Raw genomic sequence first — 19,681 nt, 5'->3', positions numbered from 1 at the left:
AAGCACCTGGTTGCATAGGAATAAAATACACAAATGACTGCTGTTCAAACTCTGCCTTTGGACTACTAGTTATGGCTGACCAATTTTATATATAGTTTTAGCTTTGGCACTTCTGCAAAAAAAAAAAAAAAAAAATTTTAGCTATAAAGAGCACAATACAATGCACTGTATCTAATTGTAGCATGGAAAAATTAAACACTCCAATAAAAAAAATGCACAGTATATTTTAGTATTCTGAATTTTCAGTGGTGATGTTCTGTTAACATTTCACAGCATTATGAGTTTACAAACTGTGTGGTGGAGGGTTCTAAATAAAAACAAACTTTCCAAAACATACCATTTGCATTTAAGCAAACAGGGCATTTTTATTTTTAACAAAATTTCATTTATTTCATTCAGACTAAAGAGGAAGCAAAAATGACCTCTGAAAAATACAGTACTCTGATAGCCCTGTGCAATTGACAAGTGCAACAAATCTGTAAGAGGCACAAATACTGCAGCAAGAGAGCAGTGAAAACAGCCAGGAGGAACCATTGGTAGATGGCATCCTCAGGCTAGAGCAGGGAAGTCCTCCATGTCATCAGGGTTTGGGGCAAGAACCGGGATCTGGAGATGTACAGTAATACACGACACATACATGAAGATACTGACTTTCACCCTTGGCCAGTCAAGTTTACACCATCTCAAACTTGCAAGCAATATTTACTTAGGAGTAACAGTGGTACTCAGTCTAATCATTTGATGATCCCACACATACAAACTTGGTTCATGATAAGTTTATACTTATGAAGCAGAAAGCATAATGAATATAGATGAAAGCCATCAATGGTCCTAGAGTATCTCAAATACTCCTACTTTATCTTTCAGGTAAATGGTTTCTGTATACATTAGAGATCAGATTTGGTAAACTGAATGGTACAATGGTCATCCATACCACTTCAGACTGTACAGTCTCAGTGCGGGAAACCGATCCTCCGCGTCCTCGTCCCCCACGCCCACCTCGACCACCCCGGCTGGGCCGAGCCAGGCTGCCAAAGTTGATGTCCAAAGAATAAGTGATGTCATTGGCAGGTCGTCGGAAAAAGTGGGCATCCTCATCCTCATTTAGCCCCTCTCTCAGACCCTGGATCATGACATACATTAAAAACAAGAGTTAAGACTTCTTTGGTCTCAGGGAGACATTCATAAGTAGTGTTTGGCATCCAGCAATTAGATATTACACCCCCTAAAATATTTAAGGTTCATCTCTGTAGTTACCAGTTCTAATGTAGGTGAGCGCTACTTTATAAGTCTCCTCCCCCAAAAAAAAAAAACACTAACACAAAAACTAAAATTGTAAAGGTCTACATTTTAAGTGTGACATTGAATTTTACAACAGGCAGACAAGGGGCAGAATAAACCTACAAACACTTCAACTGAAAATACAAAAACTACCACTTGAAGACTGACAAAACCAGCTATAGATGAGCCCAATTTTAAAATTGCTCTCCATTTCGATCCATATCTGGTTCACCCAAAATGGACATAGACAGTCTTACCTCCAGGTACTTAGATTTGTGAATGACAACTGCTTTGGAAAACACACTGGAGTCTGCTTTGCGGAGGTTGAACTCCACCTTTGGCCTGCTCTGCTCCTGGAAAGACTTCCACTCATCTAGCGTCATCTCCACAGTGACCTCTGGGGTTGATTCACCCTCACCCTCTGCAGACCTGACACATTTAGACAGTGGTCACTTCAACCTACCACAGTTTCCTATTTCCTGGTATAGGAATGCAGCCATGAACAACAAGTCAGTTTTATACACAAAAACTCAAGAGTACTTACTACATTAAAAACATTCAATGCAATTCTGTATAAGCCATCGTACATTTCCCCCCCCCCCTCACATTTAAATGCGTTGACACAACAACCCTATTATGTACCTTCATGGAACACATTCCCCATGTGACATTCAAAAGCCTTCCTTTCATTGTCTAATTGACCTTAGGCATTGCAAAACACTACCAAAATGTAAAGTTTTACTCGTGTATGTTTTTTTCATAAATCTTATGGCTAAAGGGTTACATGCAGTTAATATGCAGCCAAACTGCAAATAAACCATCTAATGCTGTACTACAAAGGTTAACATTTTTTCTAGGGCACAAACACCTTGAAGAATCTGATGAACATGAAGGACCCTCCTCCTGAAAAATTTTCATAGATATAGGGGAAATACACTGAATTTATTGCACTTAATCTCGATTACATTCACAAAGCTCAGATTGTAAAAGCATAGTAAGCCTGTGCCTTACAGATACCTTTATATCTATTTGTACACTCAGGTTTAACCCCTGCTCTAGTACCAAATTATACAGCATAGCTGCGTGCGTGCGTGCATGTGTGTGTGTGCACGCGCACGCATGCACAGTATAGCAGTAGGTGGCTCAGCAACCAAAGATCAAGACTTGGGACCAAAATCTTAAACAAGATAACTGGAACTAAACATTCAACTAGTAATGCTTTAAAAAACCTTAAAGGTTCACATATAGCAGACAAACAGGACTCACCGGTTCTCACCATCAGTTTCCATAACTTCATCTGCCTCCTCAGGACACCCCCCTTGCTCTGTGGGTGTTCCTTCCAATTCATAACTACAGCACAGGAAAGTCATCAGTTTTCTCAGATTTTTATTACATAAGTGTACTGCTGTGGCACTTAACTCTGGTCCCTGGAGGCTATACCAGGTCAGCTTTTATTTCACTTAGTAGCCCAATACCAACTGGCAAATTTCATAGTAATACATTAAACTTCCAAAATGTGAAATGTTACAGAATTTAAGCAAATACTGTTCTACAAATAACCCTAAAATTGTTATCTTTGTGGTTTCACTACTTATCCTAATCTGCCTCATGAGTATAAAAACTGACAAGATTTAAAGCAAACATGAGTACTATGATCTACACCGTTCCACAAAAAAATAAAAAGCCCAGGACTCGGCATCATTTCAAAGAGTTTGAATGAAGTCACTGCTCAGACTGACAAGCTATACAACATCCTCACTTTAAACCAGTTACTTTACCTCACTGGGTCTTTAATAGATCCCCAGTTTCTTGGACCATTGCCATCACGCTTCTCACCTGGACGAACACTACTAAAGGGGGAGGGGGAAAAAAAAAAAAAATAAATTTACACATTCTACATTGCAGTTTTAATGTCATTACTCACTCTTGTCAAAATTCAGGACTCAGGATTCAGACACACACATACGAACCCTTATTCATCTTCCAAGTCTCAGCATGAGTTTATGCATCATCACTTTAGAGGTTTCCAATACACAAATCTAGTTTGTGTTAATCACAAACACATTGAGAGATGCAGCATTACATTAGTTTAATAAAACATGTATACAAGAAGTGTACAAATAAATCCTTACGATTTGTAGCTGCCACTTTGACGGTCAAATTCTCTCTTGCCCTTCTGGTCAAAACCATCTGTGTTCCGCAGATAGCCCATTCGACCCGTGCCTCTTGTATAATTACCCATCTCCAGCTTATGAACTGGCCTGCAAAATAAGGTGCAGAAATAAAAGGAAAGCACTATAAGGGGATCAGCATTAAGCACCATGTGGTCAGCAACAGACTTTTTAGCACTGCAGGTATCCTGCACTTTACCTAGACTGTCCTACCCTATAGACAAGTTGCTTTGGATTAAGGGCTCAGTTAAGCAACTGAGAATACACTCGCAGTCTGAAACCGTTTGTCCCGGGGGGGAGGGGTGTCACGGTAAGCCAGAGCCTAACCCGGCAACCCAGGGCACAAGGCTGGGGACATGCAGGACAGAACGCCAGTCTGTTGCAAGGCACCCCAAGCGGGACTTGAACCCCAGTCCCACCAGAGAGCAGGACCCAGTCACACCCACTGTGCCACTACACCACCACCACCCCCCAAAGAATATAGATGTTCCTGAAAAACTCGTTCTACAAAACACAGTCAGAGGCTCGAATCCATTGCTCTCCCTGTCTGTACCTTAGGCTTGTTCAAGTGAGAATGGTTTCCAAAAAATTAGTATTGTCCACTCCTAATAAATACATGGTTGGGGTATCATGACATCACCACCCACCAACTGCACCCACCTAAGGGATAACTGAATAGCAGCACTTCAATCTGACTTTTTTGGGTGGGAACAGCTTCAAGAGCAGGCCACATCAACATGTTGCTCTGAACAGATGAGCACCATAATACACATCTGAAGGCAAATACCGTAGCTCTCATTTGTAAAAAGGACTCTTTCATACCAAACCCTAACCCTTCATTAGTAATACAAGATAATTCCAGACTCCCACCTGTCCATAAATGATTGCTGAGGGGGCTCCATCACATTTAACCGGCGTTCCCGGAAAACTGCACGCCTCTCTCCTCTCTCCACTTCCACCATGCCTTTGTTCTCATTCTGAATCTGTCCACTGCTGGCAGGGCTGCAGCCTGCACAGAAAGAGAGAGGAATGCCTAGAGTGCAAGGACCAATTTCTTGGTCCTTACCAAGAAAGACATGTAGAAGAGATTTTACATTTATTTATTTATTTAGCAGACATTTTTCTCCAAAGCAGCTTCCAATGGATACTATGTAGTGTTATGAGCCCACACACCTTATTCATCAAGGTGACTTACGCTGCTAGATGCACTATTTATACTGGGTCACTCATCCATATGTCAGTGGATGACACTCCATCACTCACTTTTTGCAGAAAAATAGCCAATATTTCATTGAGCATCAATAACTCCTCATCCAGTGTAAGGTTGTGGGGGTCCAGAGCATATCCCAGAAGCACAGGTTGTGAGGTAGGGTACAGCTTGGATGTGATGCCAGTACATCGCAGACTTTCATACACCATCAGCGAAATGACCCAAATCATTCACCATCTAACTACAGGATCCTCAGATCCACCATAACTTATTTCTGGCTGGTCAAGTTGAGAAACTGGAACAGCCTAAATGCTCACCTCACATTTTGGGAATTTCAGGTACAAAGACATGGCTGATCCAAAATTTGGCAAACATAATGGTAGCAGCACATGGCAAAGGTGCAACTCTATTGAAAAAACCATGGGATCCTAAAAATGTAGAAGCATTTGGGGTTAACACACCAAAATGCAACTTGGCTAGACACCTTCATGGGCCCACAGACAGAGCAGGTCCAGAATAAATGCCGCCTATGTCAGCAGGATGAGTCAGCAGCTGTCCTGCGATGGATGACGGGGCCGGAGCACAGCACAGCGAAACCCACGCGTCTCCGAGCGGAGAGACCCACCAACGGCGAACAGGGGTGGTTTGCTATGGGCCAGGAGCAGCTCCTCAGGCGCAGGCCGCACCTGGCTTTTTAAACCTGCTGGACAGTTTACCATGTTTCTGGTGTGCGGGGAGCTGAAGACATTGAGGCTGCTCACGACCCTGGATCCTAACTTATCCAAAGCACTAAATTGACAATCCTACCAGATGCGGCCACACAAAACATTTCAACTGGACAAAATAAGACAGAAACAGGCGAGACAGGACACGGGTTGTGCGCAGGCAGGCTAACACGCCAAGCGCAGCAGCAGCAGCTTTACCAGGGTACAAAGCCACCAACTCCGTGGGGCGCAGGAGGGCTCGCAACGTGAGTCTCCTCCCACATGGAGCTCAAACCTCCCGTCCGAGAGAATTAAGGAGAAACAACAAGTGTGACCGTGACGCGCAAGTGGGGGCGCGAGCGCTAGTCTCGGCTTCCTCGTTACCCGCCGCCACGTGCGCCTGCTTGCTGTTGTTGTGCCCCTGCTCCGCTCTCGCGCTCGCGCTCGGGGGGGCTCTCCTGTCTTTCTGCGACTCCGGCTTCTTCGCAGCCTTCTCCGCGTTCCCTCTTTTCGCCTCTTCTTTCTTCTTCCTCCTCTGCCGCTCCACCTCCGCCTGGCGGAGGATGTCGAAGGGGTCGGCGGCGTCGTCGTCCAGGAGCCGGTCGAAGCGGTTCGTCACGGTGCAGCCGAAGGCGTCCTGCTGCACCGCGGAGCCGGGGCTGCCGCAGCCTGAGCCTCCACACTGGCTCATCGTCCCCACCACCTCCTCGCACGGGTTCGCCCCCTTGTTTAAGGACCAAGCTGCTTGGCTCGTCGTCTCATGAGAGGTGTCGCTGTCTAAGCCCTGAGAGGAGCCGACCGCGTCATTGTCGTTGTGCTCGGTACTGGACGAGGCGCGTCGCGACACGACCGCGCAAACGGGTGCTGATGCTGCGAACTGTGCGCTCTCGCCCCTCTCAGCTTATTAAAGTAACGCGGAGTTTGGGCCACGCCCACTGCTCTTCATTAAGACAATGCGGACACGGAGCCACGCCCACACTCTTTACTTTTTCATGAGGCTTTAAAGGTTGGGGCTCCTGAAGTCGGAACACATAGACGCGCGAGTAAACACGAGTTCCTCGCATTAAAGTGTCACCTGTCATGGGACAGCGTCACATATAACAGTTTTTAAAGTGAAATACATGCGGAGTCGTTTTTCAGTAGGGTTGGGTCAAAATTGTTTGTCATTTTGTTCAATGAAAGAAAAACTGACGCTGTTAGACCGTGTACTTTAGTGTGGTAATCCTGGAAGACTCGCTATGAGGCCTTGGACTGCTGATAATCCGAATCCCGAAGGATCAGGGTGCGAAACTCACTATATCACGACCAAGTAAATATACAGAATGCATGTACTTACACAGGAGTGTATTTTTTTGTGCCATTTGTAAGTATAAATCCATACGGACATACTATTTTTTGCTAATGACCGATAAAATCGATGTTACTTCTGCAGATCTGTCTAGTACGAGTCGATTTTCTGGAAAAAAATCGACTGGGAAACTGATTTTTAAGTAAATAAATAACCTTCCTTCCTTATGTCTCTATCAAAAATGGCTTCCCCCAACGAGAGGGAAAAATGGGATTAAAGCATAAATAGTTCAAAAGCGTTATCTCACCTATTTTCACCTGTCATACGACTTTGATGATATTAAAAGTGTCTTGGAAAAGGCGTGTAAAGAGCTACCACCTGGCCGTTCGGGTGACTTAGAAAACTGTTAGACTGGCTCGTGTCTGTTGGATTGCAGTTCAGTGGAAAACAAAGCAGTTTCCCCCACAGCGCGTTTTCTTTTACTTCGTTCCTGAACGACACTAGTGGACGAACATTTCTGCCTCCAGGTTTTGTGAAGCCGACCACGAATGGAGACCTCATTTCTTCTAGAACGCCTGGAAGTACCCCACCAGCGTTCACTGTTTTCTGGATAACCCAGTAAAACGCTTAAAAAAAGTGGACAATAACCGGTGGATGAGTTATCGGTGGACTCAACTGTCCACGTTTAAAACTGATTTTTTTTTTAAACTTTTTTTCTCGAGTTCTGAAATACAAACTGGCTATATGAATTCGATTTTTTTTAGTTTGCGTGCTGTTTTCACGTCACCTTTCAGATGTGTTTCTGAACAAAAAGAACAAGTATTCTAAATATCGCTCTAAGCGTTGCTATGCTGTAAATCAGACATGCTACTGGTGATTTCACACGACTTTCTCATTCACATGAAAGCAATCTTTGTTTCAATTTTCGTTTAGCGGTTTTATTACGTAACCACACCCGGCCAGACTTACACCCCTCCATGCCCTTTAAATTCACCAAAAATTAATTTATATTCGTTAGCAGTGTGCGCGGGAGAGGCGACCTTTCGTGAACGACCAATCATAATCTCCTCAATAAGGCCTATCCTATTGGCTAAGTAGGGCTCAGTTAGGCAGGACTTTCTTTTTCTTTAAAGCAATTGGTTTAGACTTCAGTCAATTAACAGAGGCGCGCTGTAAGAATTTAAATCTCATTGGATAGATAACTTGACCGAACGCGCGGATAAAATGGAAGACGGGCGATCATTGGTTATTGTATATCTTTGGGTCAACCATACGTAGTAGAGATAGGTTGTTTCTTCAGCAAGTGGTGAATGTCCTTCAGTGTTCTCACATCCCATTGGTCGGTGAAACAGCCGGGCGCGAATTGTGACGCGGGAAAGTTTTGGGAGGTTACTGTGTTTAGTGTGTTCGCAATCTGCGAAGGGGAAAACAGGAGAAAGATTGAGCATTGTTCTCCTAAATATTGCCTTTATGTTGCATTTTATTTTATTACAAACTTTATATATCTAGTTGTGTGAGAATTTGAATTTCTTGGAACATTTTAGGGTTTCTGTTTTTCTCATGAGGACGGAATTGAGGAAACTAAGTGGCTAATGTAGTTGGCTGTTAGCTGGCTGCTTTCCTTCAGTCCTTGGCTTGTATTTTTTATTTTTTTTAAATAAAAAAAAAAAAAAAAAAGGTTCTGAGCGTTTTACGGCGGGAAAACGAATTTTAATCTCGTTTAATTTTTACTGACTATGGCCGAAAGCAGAGCTCCCCAGGTTGTCTTTTGTGACGACTCTCCGAAGAGAGTGCTTGTCTCCGTTATTAAGACGACGCCGATAAAACCCAAGAACGGAGAGCACCTGATGCCGACGAGCCCCGGATTCAGCGACTTTATGGTCTACCCGTGGAAGTGGGGGGAGAACGCCCACAACGTGAGCCTGAGCCCCGGGCCGGCGAACGGAGCCGCGTCCCCGACTGGCAGCACGACGGGAGCGGATGGGGAGGGCTCCCCGTGCCCGGACCATATGAAGGTATCCTCCTTGCTGTTGCTCTGTGTTTCTGCATTGCGAGTGATGTTGATTCATTCATTGTGTTTCGTAATGATGTAGCACGTGTTTCAGTTCACCCCGGGTACAGGAAGGCTTCAGTTATCTTGTTGGACAGCCAGATGTCAGTTAAAGGGCGACCTGTTGTTCTTTCAATGCAAGAAAGTAGAGCTCTTAAAGTTGTACCTCAGTGAAACTGTTGCTGTCTTGCTGGGTTTGTTTGAATAAAGGCTGAGGCATGAAAACTCCAGGACAAATTTTTTACTCTAAATTTCCCTATTTAGTCTGTCGGGGTTCTTATATGGATTGTCAACTTCAAAAATGAAAAGGGCGATAGTTAAAATGGATTGCTTGGGGGCGGGAAAAAAAGGTGTTGTGTGTTTTTGTTTTGTTTTTTTTTTTTCTTTTTCTCTCTTTGGTGATTGCGGTGAAACAATATTGGGATAGACCGAAAATTACCTCAGGGGGAAAAAAAAAAAAAAAACGCGCGCGCTCACAGTTGCCCTGACATGATGGATTTTAAACTCCCACTTCCGACTGCGGCAGCTGCTGCCATGCGTGACGTCGGAGCTGCGCGCCAAAAGTCACCGGATGTTGTTCCTCCCTCCTGCCTTAGCGCTTGCTCTGTGAGAGCGCCTCGCCCAGGCTAGTGATCGCAAAGCCGTAGAAGCGAGCTCGTCCGTTGTTAGTGATGGTGGAGAACGGGACAAATACGGTCATCGTGAGCCTTTCTGCTGGCGGTGAGCGGCTGTTGCTCCAGGGGGACACTTTGTGTCGGTGTGATCCTAAATGGTGCTGAGATCTCCACAGCATACCTTTGCGTCTCTGGTTTGCATGCATGCATGCCTAACTATAGAAGGCAGTAGAGCTGCTGACTGCAGTGACACAAACTGACAATCTGTTGAACGTATCTCGGTCCTATTGCCGTCACCTAATTTCTTGACCTCCATTGGGTTTGTTTTATAAAGGCTCCCAACTTCATTCGTGCAGCAATCCTCTACTACTGAAGCGGCTGAACTTTGAGGGGGTGTTTTTCTCTTTTCAGGATGGGACCCGGCGAGGCCGCCCTCGAGCCGAAACGGTCCGGGAGCTGATCAGCGAAGGCGAGAACTCGTCCAGCCGAATCCGCTGCAACGTCTGCCACCGAGTTTTCCCAAGAGAGAAGTCTCTGCAAGCCCACAAGAGGACCCACACAGGTGGTGATACGTGCACAAAGGGGAAAAACTGTACAGGTGGTCCAGTGCCGTTCCAGATCCTAAAATCCTCCTCTTCTGCATTTCAGGTGAAAGGCCTTACCTTTGTGATTATCCCAACTGTGGAAAAGCTTTTGTCCAAAGTGGACAGCTGAAGACCCACCAGCGGTTGCACACAGGGGAAAAGCCTTTTGTCTGCTCGGAAAAGGGTGAGAAAGGGGAGATGGGTAGATATTTACTTGTCTGACTGCAGAAAAGCAGGATTTTGTTTTTTTTGTGTGTGTGTGTTTTTTAAAAAGGGGGGGGTTGCATTTGCCTATTGTGGCACTAAGGGTATTGCTGCTACCTCACAGCTCCTTGGATGCGGATTTGAATCCAACACAGTCTAATGAGTTTATGGGGATAGCTGGTTGCATAGTGGTTAGAGCTGCTGCCTTTGGACCCAAAGGTTGCAGATTTGAATCTCAGCTCTGGCTGTTGTACCCTTGAGTGAGATAATTACCCAGCTGTACAAATGTGTAAATGATTGTTGCTATATTAACATTGCAGCTTGCTTTGGAGAAGTGTCAACTAAATTAATGTGAATGCATGTTCTTCCCACATTTGGTTGTTTCCTCTAGGTTCTCTGGTCTCCCTTCATTCCAAAGATGTGTACTGGTGGCTCTTAAATTGCCTAATCTGTGTGCGTGAGTGAGAGAGAAAGAGAGATTAGTCAGTTGTACAAATGGGTGACTAGGGAATTTAGTGTGGTGTATTAAGCATTTTTAAGTCACCTTGGACAGAGGGGTTAGCTAGGTATTTATTATTGCATGTTGCTTTGGAGAAAAGTGATTGTTGTAAGGGTGCTCGGTCTCATTTGAGCTCGTCCTCGTTTTCCCAAGGTTGTGGGAGTCGGTTCACCCATGCCAACCGACACTGTTCCAAGCACCCATACACTCGCCTGAAGAGGGAGGAGCCAGTGGGCGAGCCTGGGAAATGTCAGCCTGTGGACAACAAGGCAGTGGCAGAGTGGCTGGCCAGGTGAACCACATGTGAAACATGGCAGAACTGCCTCCTCGCTGGAGATCTCACTTGCTCAGAGTAGAAGTTTAGCAATATGCAAACCTCCTGTGTCAGCTTGGACATTATGTTTTAGCTATACATTGGTCTGGTTACATTTGATGTCTCCAAATGTAAGTTGGCTGCTGAACAGGTGTTTTCTGCCCCAGGTACTGGCAGATGAGGGAGCAGCGAATTCTGCCTCCGAAGGGGACGGGCTTGGAGAAGACTAGGTCAGAGGATCAAGAGCAACGTGACCCCCTTGAGTTTGAGCCATCAGATGAAGAGGACCCAGAAGAGGAGAAGGGCAGCAGTGGGGCAGCAAGACGGAGGCTCCAGGAGCAGAGGGAGCGTCTTCACGGTGCCCTGGCACTCATCCAGTTGGCTAACAACCTTTCCTCATAGCTCCACCACAAGACCCTTTGCCTACTGGCAGACACCTACTTGGGTACAAGCTAAAGCACCTTAATGCGCTTACATTTTTAGGCTGCTAAAACTGTAGATTTCATTATATGAAGAATGTTGTTTCTTGACTTTTAAAGAGATGTAAGAGCTGGGTTGAGTGGGGGGGGGTTAGTTTTTTGCACTTTTTGGTAGTGTTTGTTTTTCTGTGTGTGTATGTGAACATATGAGGGTTTAGTTCTGCTGGTCTGAAATAAAAGGTGCATGCAGGATACAGGTAATAACAGGTAAAGAGGCACTGGTTCGTACAGGCTTGAATTAAGCTAACTTAAAGCTGAATTAATGTTGAATGACAAGCATTCATAACACATTTCCTACTTAGACAGGGGAGTTTGTATGAGAATTTAAAAATGTTAAACCATTCACTTTATATACATTACTTATAAAACACTTTGGGTAATGTCCAAAATTAAAGTGATCCATTTATGTCCTGTTCAGTCAGCAATTCACATAGACAAAGGTAAAATTGTAGTGATTCACCTATCACCTACATTATGTACTTTGTGGTCATCCTTGATGCCACAATAAATTTGTGATAGACACATTTATCTGCAGTGTTGTATGTCTCCCCTTTCTGTAAATCAAATACTGATATTTGTTAATTTATGACTCAGAGGCCATGTCTACTTTTTTATTTCTAAATTATAAATAGGTTTAGTTTGCATAGGGATTTATAAGTGAAAACTGTAAAGCTTTTATGAGATCTGAGCGAGCACCTTAATCATATTTGTCTCATAAGCACTGCAACTCTGCTCTGGTTAATTTAAGCTCCTCAACTCTAAATTGGAGGGGAATCTTGATTTGGATTTCATGTCCCTATTAGTCAGCAATTACAAAATAGGCCAAATTAGCTCATCTATATATGACATGATGTAGATATGTTCTTGCCATGGCCAACCTTGCAAGAGCAAATGAAGCTTGATCCAAAGTTTAACTCTTATCTGTGCTTGTCTACCTTTTCTGTACTGCCCAATATTTTCATAATCTCAAAAGTGTTTGAAACTTGGAAGCAGGGCACTGCTGCTGCCCAGAATTGCTTTCTTTCCTGTTTTGCCTTGATTAGATGATTTGACCACGGCTACCTGGTATATTGTGCAGGTTCTGTGCAAAACAATTGTTTATGAATGTGGTTGAAAATAAGGGTGTAGTTTGATAAAAGTTCAGTGTTCAGGATATTGATTGGAACTGTTTTCAGTTTGCAACACTAAATGTTTAAGATGTTATGTAAAGCTTTTACTCCTAGGCTACTGCCCTGCTTAGTGACACTGTTGCTTCTTGTTGCAGTATCCAGAGTCTTTCTAAAACATTTATCATACAGTAGTTTGAAGTATTAGTATTTGGGTGATATTTTCTGTGCCTCTCCCAGTAACTACATATACACTATACCAAGACCTATCTAGAAAAAAGTAAAAACTGGGGAGAGAATGTAATCAGTACATGAACTGAACTTCAGCATACACCTGCTCCATTTCTAATCATTATTTCTGAAAAAATGGCAGTTCATCTACTTAAATTTCATAACATAAGTACTATTGTTAGTTTTCATTAGCTGTTGAGAAGGCTAATAAACTGGCTTTTTCCTTCAGGTTGTCTGTTTTGTCCTTGCTAGGAAATGTTTTTGCTTGCTTATAGAATTCCATTATGAATGTTTAAGCAGGATTTTCTCACAGGCAGGCCATAGCTCTGGTATTTTGGTCATAATTATCCAATAAACCACCATTATGTATGAATTGTGTGTTCTCTGGGTTTGTTCATGTTGACTTCTGAAGTACTCAGGCGGCACAGCAAGTACCGTTGCTCTCAGCGCCTGGGTGGTGCGAGAGGATGTGGGTTTGATTTGCCCACTCAGTCTGTGTGGAGTCTGCACGTTCTTGCCATGTTTGTGTGGGGTCTCCTTCCACAGTCCAAAGACACACTGGTCAGGTTCCCCCCTAGTGTGTGAGAGAGAGTGTGCTCCACTGACGTATGGATGAGTGACCCAGAATAAATAGTCTATTCTAGCAGTGTAAGTCGCCTTGGTGAATAAGGTGTGCGGGCTCATAACACTATAGTATCCACTGGAAGTTTCTTTGGAGAAAAACATCTCTTAAATAAATAAATGTAATTAGTTCCCTAACAAAAGAGAAGGGTCACAAAAGCAGTCCTTTGAAATTCAGTATGTAGTACTACCTACTGCCGTTGCCTACATAACTGAAAATTAGAAAATGCTGTTTTAAATTTTACTCCATATAAGACTTATGAATGACTAGATAACAGCAATATTACAAAGGGTTCCTATGTGAAATTACTTCTTGTGATTAACACAACATTATATACAATCACCCCCTGAGATGTACCTATTTGAGCTCCAAGAATTTGACTTCACAAGGTATTTCATTTAATACCCCTACTTCAGCTTAATAAATGTAAATGCTTGCACATTTTGAAGGGCAACTGAATGTAGAAACAGTGTTACTTTAGTACCCTAAAGCAAAGTACTTGCCTTAAGATGGTTCCAGTAAAATTTCCCAACTCTGCAAATGGGTATACAAGTTGCTTTGGAGAAAAGCTTCCGATAAATGAATAAATGTAAATAATGAAAAGAAACTGCCTTGTGTTATGACTGCTAATATTAAATATTGAAGCAACTGTGTCAATGGTGATATTTTATCATAAATAGGTGTTGGTTTGGGGGCTCAACTAATAATTACATGAGTTATGAGAATTCACCTTACAAAGGGGTTTTAGGAATGTATTACCTTCATAAGAAGGGTTAAGACAACGTGGCATAAAAGGTATTCAGAGCTGTCATTATCTCAGCCCAAACGTAAGACACAAGGAAAGTGTTCCTTGCCTTATATAGCTTCACATGAACACTTGAACCTTTAAATCTTTTATCTTGTTTATACATACACAGCCCAACAATAAATTAGCATGAACCTTAAAAAATTTACCAAATAATAAATTACCTAAATATAGAAAAAAAATATAAAACATTAAATCAGACTATAATAATTTTTAAAAAAATCTACATTTCTATGCTGCGTCCCAATATGAAACGCTGCCACCTGAAGTCCAGCAAGGTAACCTGTGCCCTTGGCATGCCAGCCTTACACCACTACCAGCTGCTTCTCTTGTTGCTCATTGGGCTCTGCTGGGCTCTCTATGTTCTTGTATGCTTGAGCTCCCCTTTCATCACACTTCTCAGCAGCTGAGCTACTTCGGAACGTCAGGTAGGAATACACAAGGCCACCCAGCATGCTGGGGGAACCAAAAAAAGAGTGACAATAACTTGAAAATTTATAACAGGGCAGACTCCACAAACATGCCATTTTCATAACATATAAAGCTTCAAATATCCATCATAGACAGTTATGTGAAAATTAGACTGGATATACTGCCACATCTGCACAAAATTCTGCTTAAAAATTGTTTGATTTCATTAAAGGAAGGTATTAACCAGCAGTGGTAGTAAGCTGTGTATTAAATAAAACTGCTGAGAAATATCAGGGAAATGCAAATCACTCTTACTTACCAAATATTTAATCCTATAAAGTTTATCCAGGAAAAAATATAATCTCCACCCACAAACATGCCAATGTAGGCAACTGCTACATTCTGAAAAAGGAACAGAAATGACAGACTGACATAAGTTTTGTACAATTTCCAATTAAACTGTTGAACAAATAAAGACAATCATTCTGTGGCACACTTTAGTGTGAACACATAGAATGACTAAGATATAAGGAAAGAATAGAAGTAATACATTTTACAAGAAAACAATTTAGGTGGATAAAAGAGGACTGGAGGTCGGAGTTGTTTCTGGGGAAGGAAGTGGAAAATCATTTTGAAAAAATCAGTCTAGGAAAAAGCCAAATCATCTGAACTTTTTTTCCCCACCATATCCACATTTAAATGTTTACTAAAATCGCAAATATTTACCTTTATGGCCCCTATGACTGTGGTGGTAAGTGCTGAGTTGTAATGGCTGCACAGTACAATGGAATACATCAAAATGAATCTGAAAAGAACACAGCTGGAGTTTACTCCCTGCACTACAAAAAGTGAGGTAGATCAAAACACGGGAAACTTCAAAATGTGGTGCAGGACCTTACCCCATTATGCAAGAGATGAGAAAGTAGAACGTGAATGCAAACGACAGCCAGAGCTCAAAAGAGATGACCTGTTAAGAAGGTAAAAGAAAAACAAAAAAATAATCCACTGTCAATAATGCATGTAGGGTTCTGGTTAGACTGTGACAATCCTAGGAAGAAGAAGGCACAAGAAAGGGTAAATCCTGGCAGAAACACCAGAAAGTCAGCCAATTAAATGAACATGATCACACACTCTACATCACCTAACATAAACAATTCCTCCTGGTTTCAGAATGTAGAAGGAACCCAGACTATACACACCAACAGACAGACATAGTGAAAGATTCCATGCTCCAGCCCTGGAGTTGACAGATTCCTTCACTCTGCTCCTGCTCACCATTCCACATACAAAATTACCTTCTTCAAATCACCAGTGTACGAGCTTGCAAGAAGTGTGGGAATAACTATGATGCATGCATTGTAGAAGAGCACTCCATATTTTCCAAGACCCTTTAAAAGAAAAAAGGCTCTTTAGAAAAATTCAAAATCTTACACAGAAGCAAAAAGCAATGTCTCAGCAACCAGTAAATTTAGGTAGTGTGTTTAAGAAATTAACAGAAAGGCCAAAGAAAGTTTAAATGAATAATGTACATTTGCAAGCAGGTCTAATAGTTTGAAATGCAGAAACATGCAATGACCAGGGTAATATTAAAACTTCAGCCTACAACTATTTGGCCTGTGAGAAGGAAATCAAATGTACATTGTGAGGGCCATCAAGTGATGTTAGGATATGCATCAGAAAGAACCAAATAGAGAAAAGAGACAGTCAGTGAAAGGGGAGACCAGTCACCTCAACACCAACTTTCTTCTTAGTGTAAACGCCACTGGCTGCAGTACACACATCATTCAGAAGGATAAAAGTGTATCCCTCTAGGTCAAAGGCCAGGTCAGAGCTACAAAACAGGACTTTGTTTTCCATCTTGGTTTTTACATAAGCCCTAATTCCCATATATTTTATATATATATAAAATATATATATTTATAAATTTATATTTATAAATATATATTTTTAAATTTAAATATATATATTTCTTGACCATGTCAATAATGAGCATGAAAATGTGTTACTATCCATGGAAATGCTGCTAAAAATGAATGACAGCAGAAAATCTGTGTATTCATTTGAACATGTTGACAAAACCAAAAGGAATTAAGGGGATGAATTTACCTGGCTGCTACCAGAGCTCCAAACACAATGGCCAACACACTGCATATGAGATTAACTGAAAATGATTTCCTAGAATGAAAACTTGAGTCAGTATTATAGGGCGTTTTAAAAGAATTAACACTAAGCACTGTCTAAAGCTAAAGTACCTTAGTATCCTTGACTCCAGGATCATTGTCATCAGTATTGTGAATTTTCTCAGAACAGTAAACATCGGTAAACTGTGAAGAACAGTACGAGGGTGTTAGAAGCATGTGACTGTATTTTCAGCAATGTTTCATATTTCGTTGCAGCAATAGTACCTTAATTTCTTGGTGCTTGCAAGTCCTGTGATGTGATTTCCAACATACAGCAGAGGAAGCGGAAAGATCTGTTAAAAAGATCATTTCAAAGAACAGAAAGAATAACAAACATAACCTATACTTTACTTCGAAAACTGAAAGACATTTGTTTCTTCAAACTGGAAGTAAACACACAGATACCTACTTTATAAAGTATACTTCTGTCAAAATCCTGGAAATGAATATTTTGGTTCATTTTGGCAGCATAGAGGATAATAATGGTAGTGGCCATCTGTAACGGGGGACAAATTACAAACAAGAACAGATTGATCTAACAATTTTTTTTAGTTTACCTTTTACACAAAGATATACTTACATGATTGATAACTTACCTGACCAATTCCAAGGAACATATATGAGGGGAACCTAAAAGAGTACATTCATGACATGAGTATTACGCAACACAGAAGGGGTGTCAAAAAGTGACTCATTTCATAACATGTTTTTCCAGAGCTCTCGAACCATTCGTAAGTTAGTCGCTCATCACCTGGCTGGTGCTTTTTATTTACCTTTTTCTGAACTGTACTGTATGTCACTTCAGTAGCTACTGGAATTTGTGCACTAAATCATTCGTGTCCATGACAAAACAAGCTGTGTGTGTTTTCTAACTACGTATAATATACACGTGCTGTATACGAAAAATTTAAGTGTTAGAAAAACTTCACTATCTACTTTTCAGCTGTAGACGTTTCTTTTAACTTCCACACTTTAATAAAAGTGGGATAAGAAAACGTCAACGTTCAACCGGCAAAGGGCGCCCGGCCACTGAAGCAGCACGCGACGGGCGCGCGCACGCGGGCGAGCTCACCTGTAGTACGTTAGCACGACCTTGTTCACGATGACGATCACGAACGAGCTCGCGGCGTAAAAGGCGGCAGACAGGAGCCGCAGCAGCGCGGACGGCTCGTCGTGCGGAGGCGCGTGTTTAACCAAGTTTATCGACATTTTTCCCAGCCGACTCGATGGCAGGAGGCTTCGCTTGCTCCACTCCCGCAGACTTTTTTTCGCCCCCGAGTCACGAAAAGTGGGCAGTTCTTCCTTGTTCTAGGCGTACAGAGACTCTCGTCCACCGCCACCTCACGGCGGAACTCGCGTGCTTTCCTGAAAATGAAAGAGAGGAGAAAAGGTTGTTTCCCTGCTCCGTTTCTTAGGCCTCTGTAACCGTAGGAAACTTAAACACACGTCATGTATATTCGATTCTACCAAATCGGGCAGAAATAGGCTACAAAGGATGGTCAAGACGGAGGATCACTGGTGCACCCCTGCCTACCCTTCAGGTTTTGTACAAGTCCAGAATGACTCAATGAGGAAGCGGGCGAGCAAAATCGTCACTGATCTCACACAGCCCGGCCGGACACAAACTTTTTACCCTTCTCCTCTGGCAGGCGTTACAGAGCTCTGTAGTGTCCGCCAGAAACATCAGATACAAAACAGTTTTCCCTCAGGTTGTCGCTCATGAACAGTTAACACTCCCCTAGGTTTCCTGTCAGTGCAACAAATCCCATTACTTTCGTAATTTACTTACCTACTTCTTTACATTTTTTCTGTTTATACTACTACTGTGTACTCTTGTGTTTGCATACTCTATAAATATGTTTATTCATTCTGCAGTTCCGCGTCAGCTTTTTGTTTGCCTGTAAATAGCGGAGGCACCTAGAACCACAGCACACTGACTGGCCGATGCAATAAAACTCTTGATTCTGATGTAGTGCCGTTCCTTTACTCTACCAAAAGCGGAACTGTGTACGCTTTCAAATTAATCAAACTGTGTGATGCCATGTTTGTTACAGCTTGAAATCCGGAGAACGCACCGGCGCACAAACTTGTCACTCAATACCAAGTTATTTTGCTCTTATTTAGCCGACTCTGTCTGTTGTCCAAGCAAGGAGACTTGAGTGTTCAATAAGCAACTTTATAATGTATCCATCTACACAGCAGCTAATTAGCTAATTTATACGTTTATACCTTTATACATCTGAATATTTTGCCGAAGCAGTTCGTATTGTTTTTAACTGATACAACAGAGACCCTCTTGGTTACGAGTTTATTATTTATCTCCGTGTCCACGCTATGTGTTGTGTTTTCAGAGCGCTAAATCATTCTCCAGAACCTTTCTTATAAACTCATGATTTACTGAACATCAGAAGCGTCACTTAACCTAGTAGTAGCACAGAAGAGTGCTGAACGTAACTTAATGTGTCGAAAGTGAATCGTTTTGAAAGTCGTCAAGTTCTGTGACCTGAACGGATGTCCAGCGTTGAATGTCGATTCAATGATGGAATGAAAACCACGGACCTCTAATTTAAAAATTTACTTAACTTCTACATTTAAACATACACTGATTTCACACATGGAAAAGGGGACTGTATCATGTACACATCAACTTTATTCTTTTTAAATATAAATTCTGATTTTTTTTTTTTTTTTTTAGTTCGGAGTTACACGCAATTTGACACACACACCACACTAGAACTTTTACACCCCTTCTACATATTGTGAAAATTGCTCCATTTAGTAGGAATGAGAAATTATAATGCCATAAATGCTTCAAAATCGTTATGAGCAAGAAGTATAAGTTTCCACAGCCTCTTCACTGCTCTCTCTACTACCTGACATTTACTTCTCTGTTTTGCGTAGAATGACCTGGAAGATGAATGGATATGAC

General features: G+C 42.2%; 3 protein-coding genes across 7 annotated transcripts; 1 reads left to right on the top strand and 2 right to left on the bottom strand.

Annotated features, from left to right (window-relative positions):
• Positions 1-252: 252 nt before the first annotated feature.
• On the bottom strand, positions 253-6,231 carry LOC108938422 (intracellular hyaluronan-binding protein 4). Of its 2 annotated transcripts, none has more exons than XM_029259335.1 (8): positions 5,751-6,231; positions 4,323-4,461; positions 3,414-3,542; positions 3,060-3,131; positions 2,548-2,631; positions 1,539-1,710; positions 935-1,123; positions 253-606 (listed from the first exon to the last, which is right to left on the bottom strand). In XM_029259335.1, exons 1-8 carry the CDS (start codon positions 6,055-6,057, stop codon positions 550-552), a joined length of 1,149 nt encoding a protein of 382 aa, XP_029115168.1. In that variant the 5' UTR covers positions 6,058-6,231; the 3' UTR covers positions 253-549. The 2 variants fall into 2 exon arrangements, with proteins under 2 accessions (XP_029115168.1, XP_029115169.1); XM_029259336.1 differs by having other exon boundaries at positions 3,060-3,128.
• A 1,920-nt stretch (positions 6,232-8,151) lies between these two features.
• On the top strand, positions 8,152-12,457 carry znf367 (zinc finger protein 367). Its single transcript, XM_018758945.2, has 5 exons — positions 8,152-8,669; positions 9,730-9,880; positions 9,967-10,086; positions 10,759-10,897; positions 11,086-12,457. Exons 1-5 carry the CDS (start codon positions 8,391-8,393, stop codon positions 11,318-11,320), a joined length of 924 nt encoding a protein of 307 aa, XP_018614461.1. The 5' UTR covers positions 8,152-8,390; the 3' UTR covers positions 11,321-12,457.
• Positions 12,458-13,973: 1,516 nt separating this feature from the next.
• slc35d2 (solute carrier family 35 member D2) lies at positions 13,974-19,650 on the bottom strand. 4 transcript variants are annotated; one of them, XM_029259509.1, is made up of 13 exons: positions 19,626-19,650; positions 17,825-18,117; positions 17,349-17,382; positions 17,162-17,248; positions 16,978-17,045; positions 16,825-16,896; positions 16,679-16,747; positions 16,301-16,403; positions 15,868-15,960; positions 15,472-15,539; positions 15,299-15,377; positions 14,892-14,974; positions 13,974-14,617 (listed from the first exon to the last, which is right to left on the bottom strand). In XM_029259509.1, exons 2-13 carry the CDS (start codon positions 17,959-17,961, stop codon positions 14,467-14,469), a joined length of 1,044 nt encoding a protein of 347 aa, XP_029115342.1. In that variant the 5' UTR covers positions 17,962-18,117; positions 19,626-19,650; the 3' UTR covers positions 13,974-14,466. The 4 variants fall into 4 exon arrangements, with proteins under 4 accessions (XP_029115342.1, XP_029115341.1, XP_029115343.1 ...); XM_029259508.1 differs by lacking the exon at positions 19,626-19,650 and adding an exon at positions 18,287-18,346; XM_029259510.1 differs by lacking the exon at positions 19,626-19,650 and adding an exon at positions 18,220-18,238.
• Between the last annotated feature and the right edge of the window lie 31 nt (positions 19,651-19,681).

This window comes from Scleropages formosus, chromosome 17 (genome assembly GCF_900964775.1).
Source record: "Scleropages formosus chromosome 17, fSclFor1.1, whole genome shotgun sequence".
Lineage (NCBI taxonomy): Eukaryota > Metazoa > Chordata > Actinopteri > Osteoglossiformes > Osteoglossidae > Scleropages > Scleropages formosus.
Note: the sequence above shows the minus strand (reverse complement) of the source record. Positions and strands in the feature narration are given on the sequence as shown.

Bases quoted from the DNA above. Each gene is read 5' to 3' on its own strand.
- slc35d2 (XM_029259509.1), bottom strand. From the start codon at position 17,961: ATGTCGATAAACTTGGTTAAACACGCGCCTCCGCACGACGAGCCGTCC. The intron at 17,383-17,824 runs GTGAGCTCGCCC...GTACTCTTTTAG, and splicing joins GTCGTGCTAACGTACTACAG to GTTCCCCTCATATATGTTCC. The intron at 15,961-16,300 runs GTGACTGGTCTC...TTTCTTTTAAAG, and splicing joins AGAAGAAAGTTGGTGTTGAG to GGTCTTGGAAAATATGGAGT.
- LOC108938422 (XM_029259335.1), bottom strand. From the start codon at position 6,057: ATGAGCCAGTGTGGAGGCTCAGGCTGCGGCAGCCCCGGCTCCGCGGTG. The intron at 1,711-2,547 runs GTGAGTCCTGTT...TAAATGTGTCAG, and splicing joins GAAACTGATGGTGAGAACCG to GTCTGCAGAGGGTGAGGGTG. The intron at 1,124-1,538 runs GTAAGACTGTCT...GTCATGATCCAG, and splicing joins ACAAATCTAAGTACCTGGAG to GGTCTGAGAGAGGGGCTAAA.
- znf367 (XM_018758945.2), top strand. From the start codon at position 8,391: ATGGCCGAAAGCAGAGCTCCCCAGGTTGTCTTTTGTGACGACTCTCCG. The intron at 8,670-9,729 runs GTATCCTCCTTG...TTCTCTTTTCAG, and splicing joins CGTGCCCGGACCATATGAAG to GATGGGACCCGGCGAGGCCG. The intron at 9,881-9,966 runs GTGGTGATACGT...TCTGCATTTCAG, and splicing joins CCACAAGAGGACCCACACAG to GTGAAAGGCCTTACCTTTGT.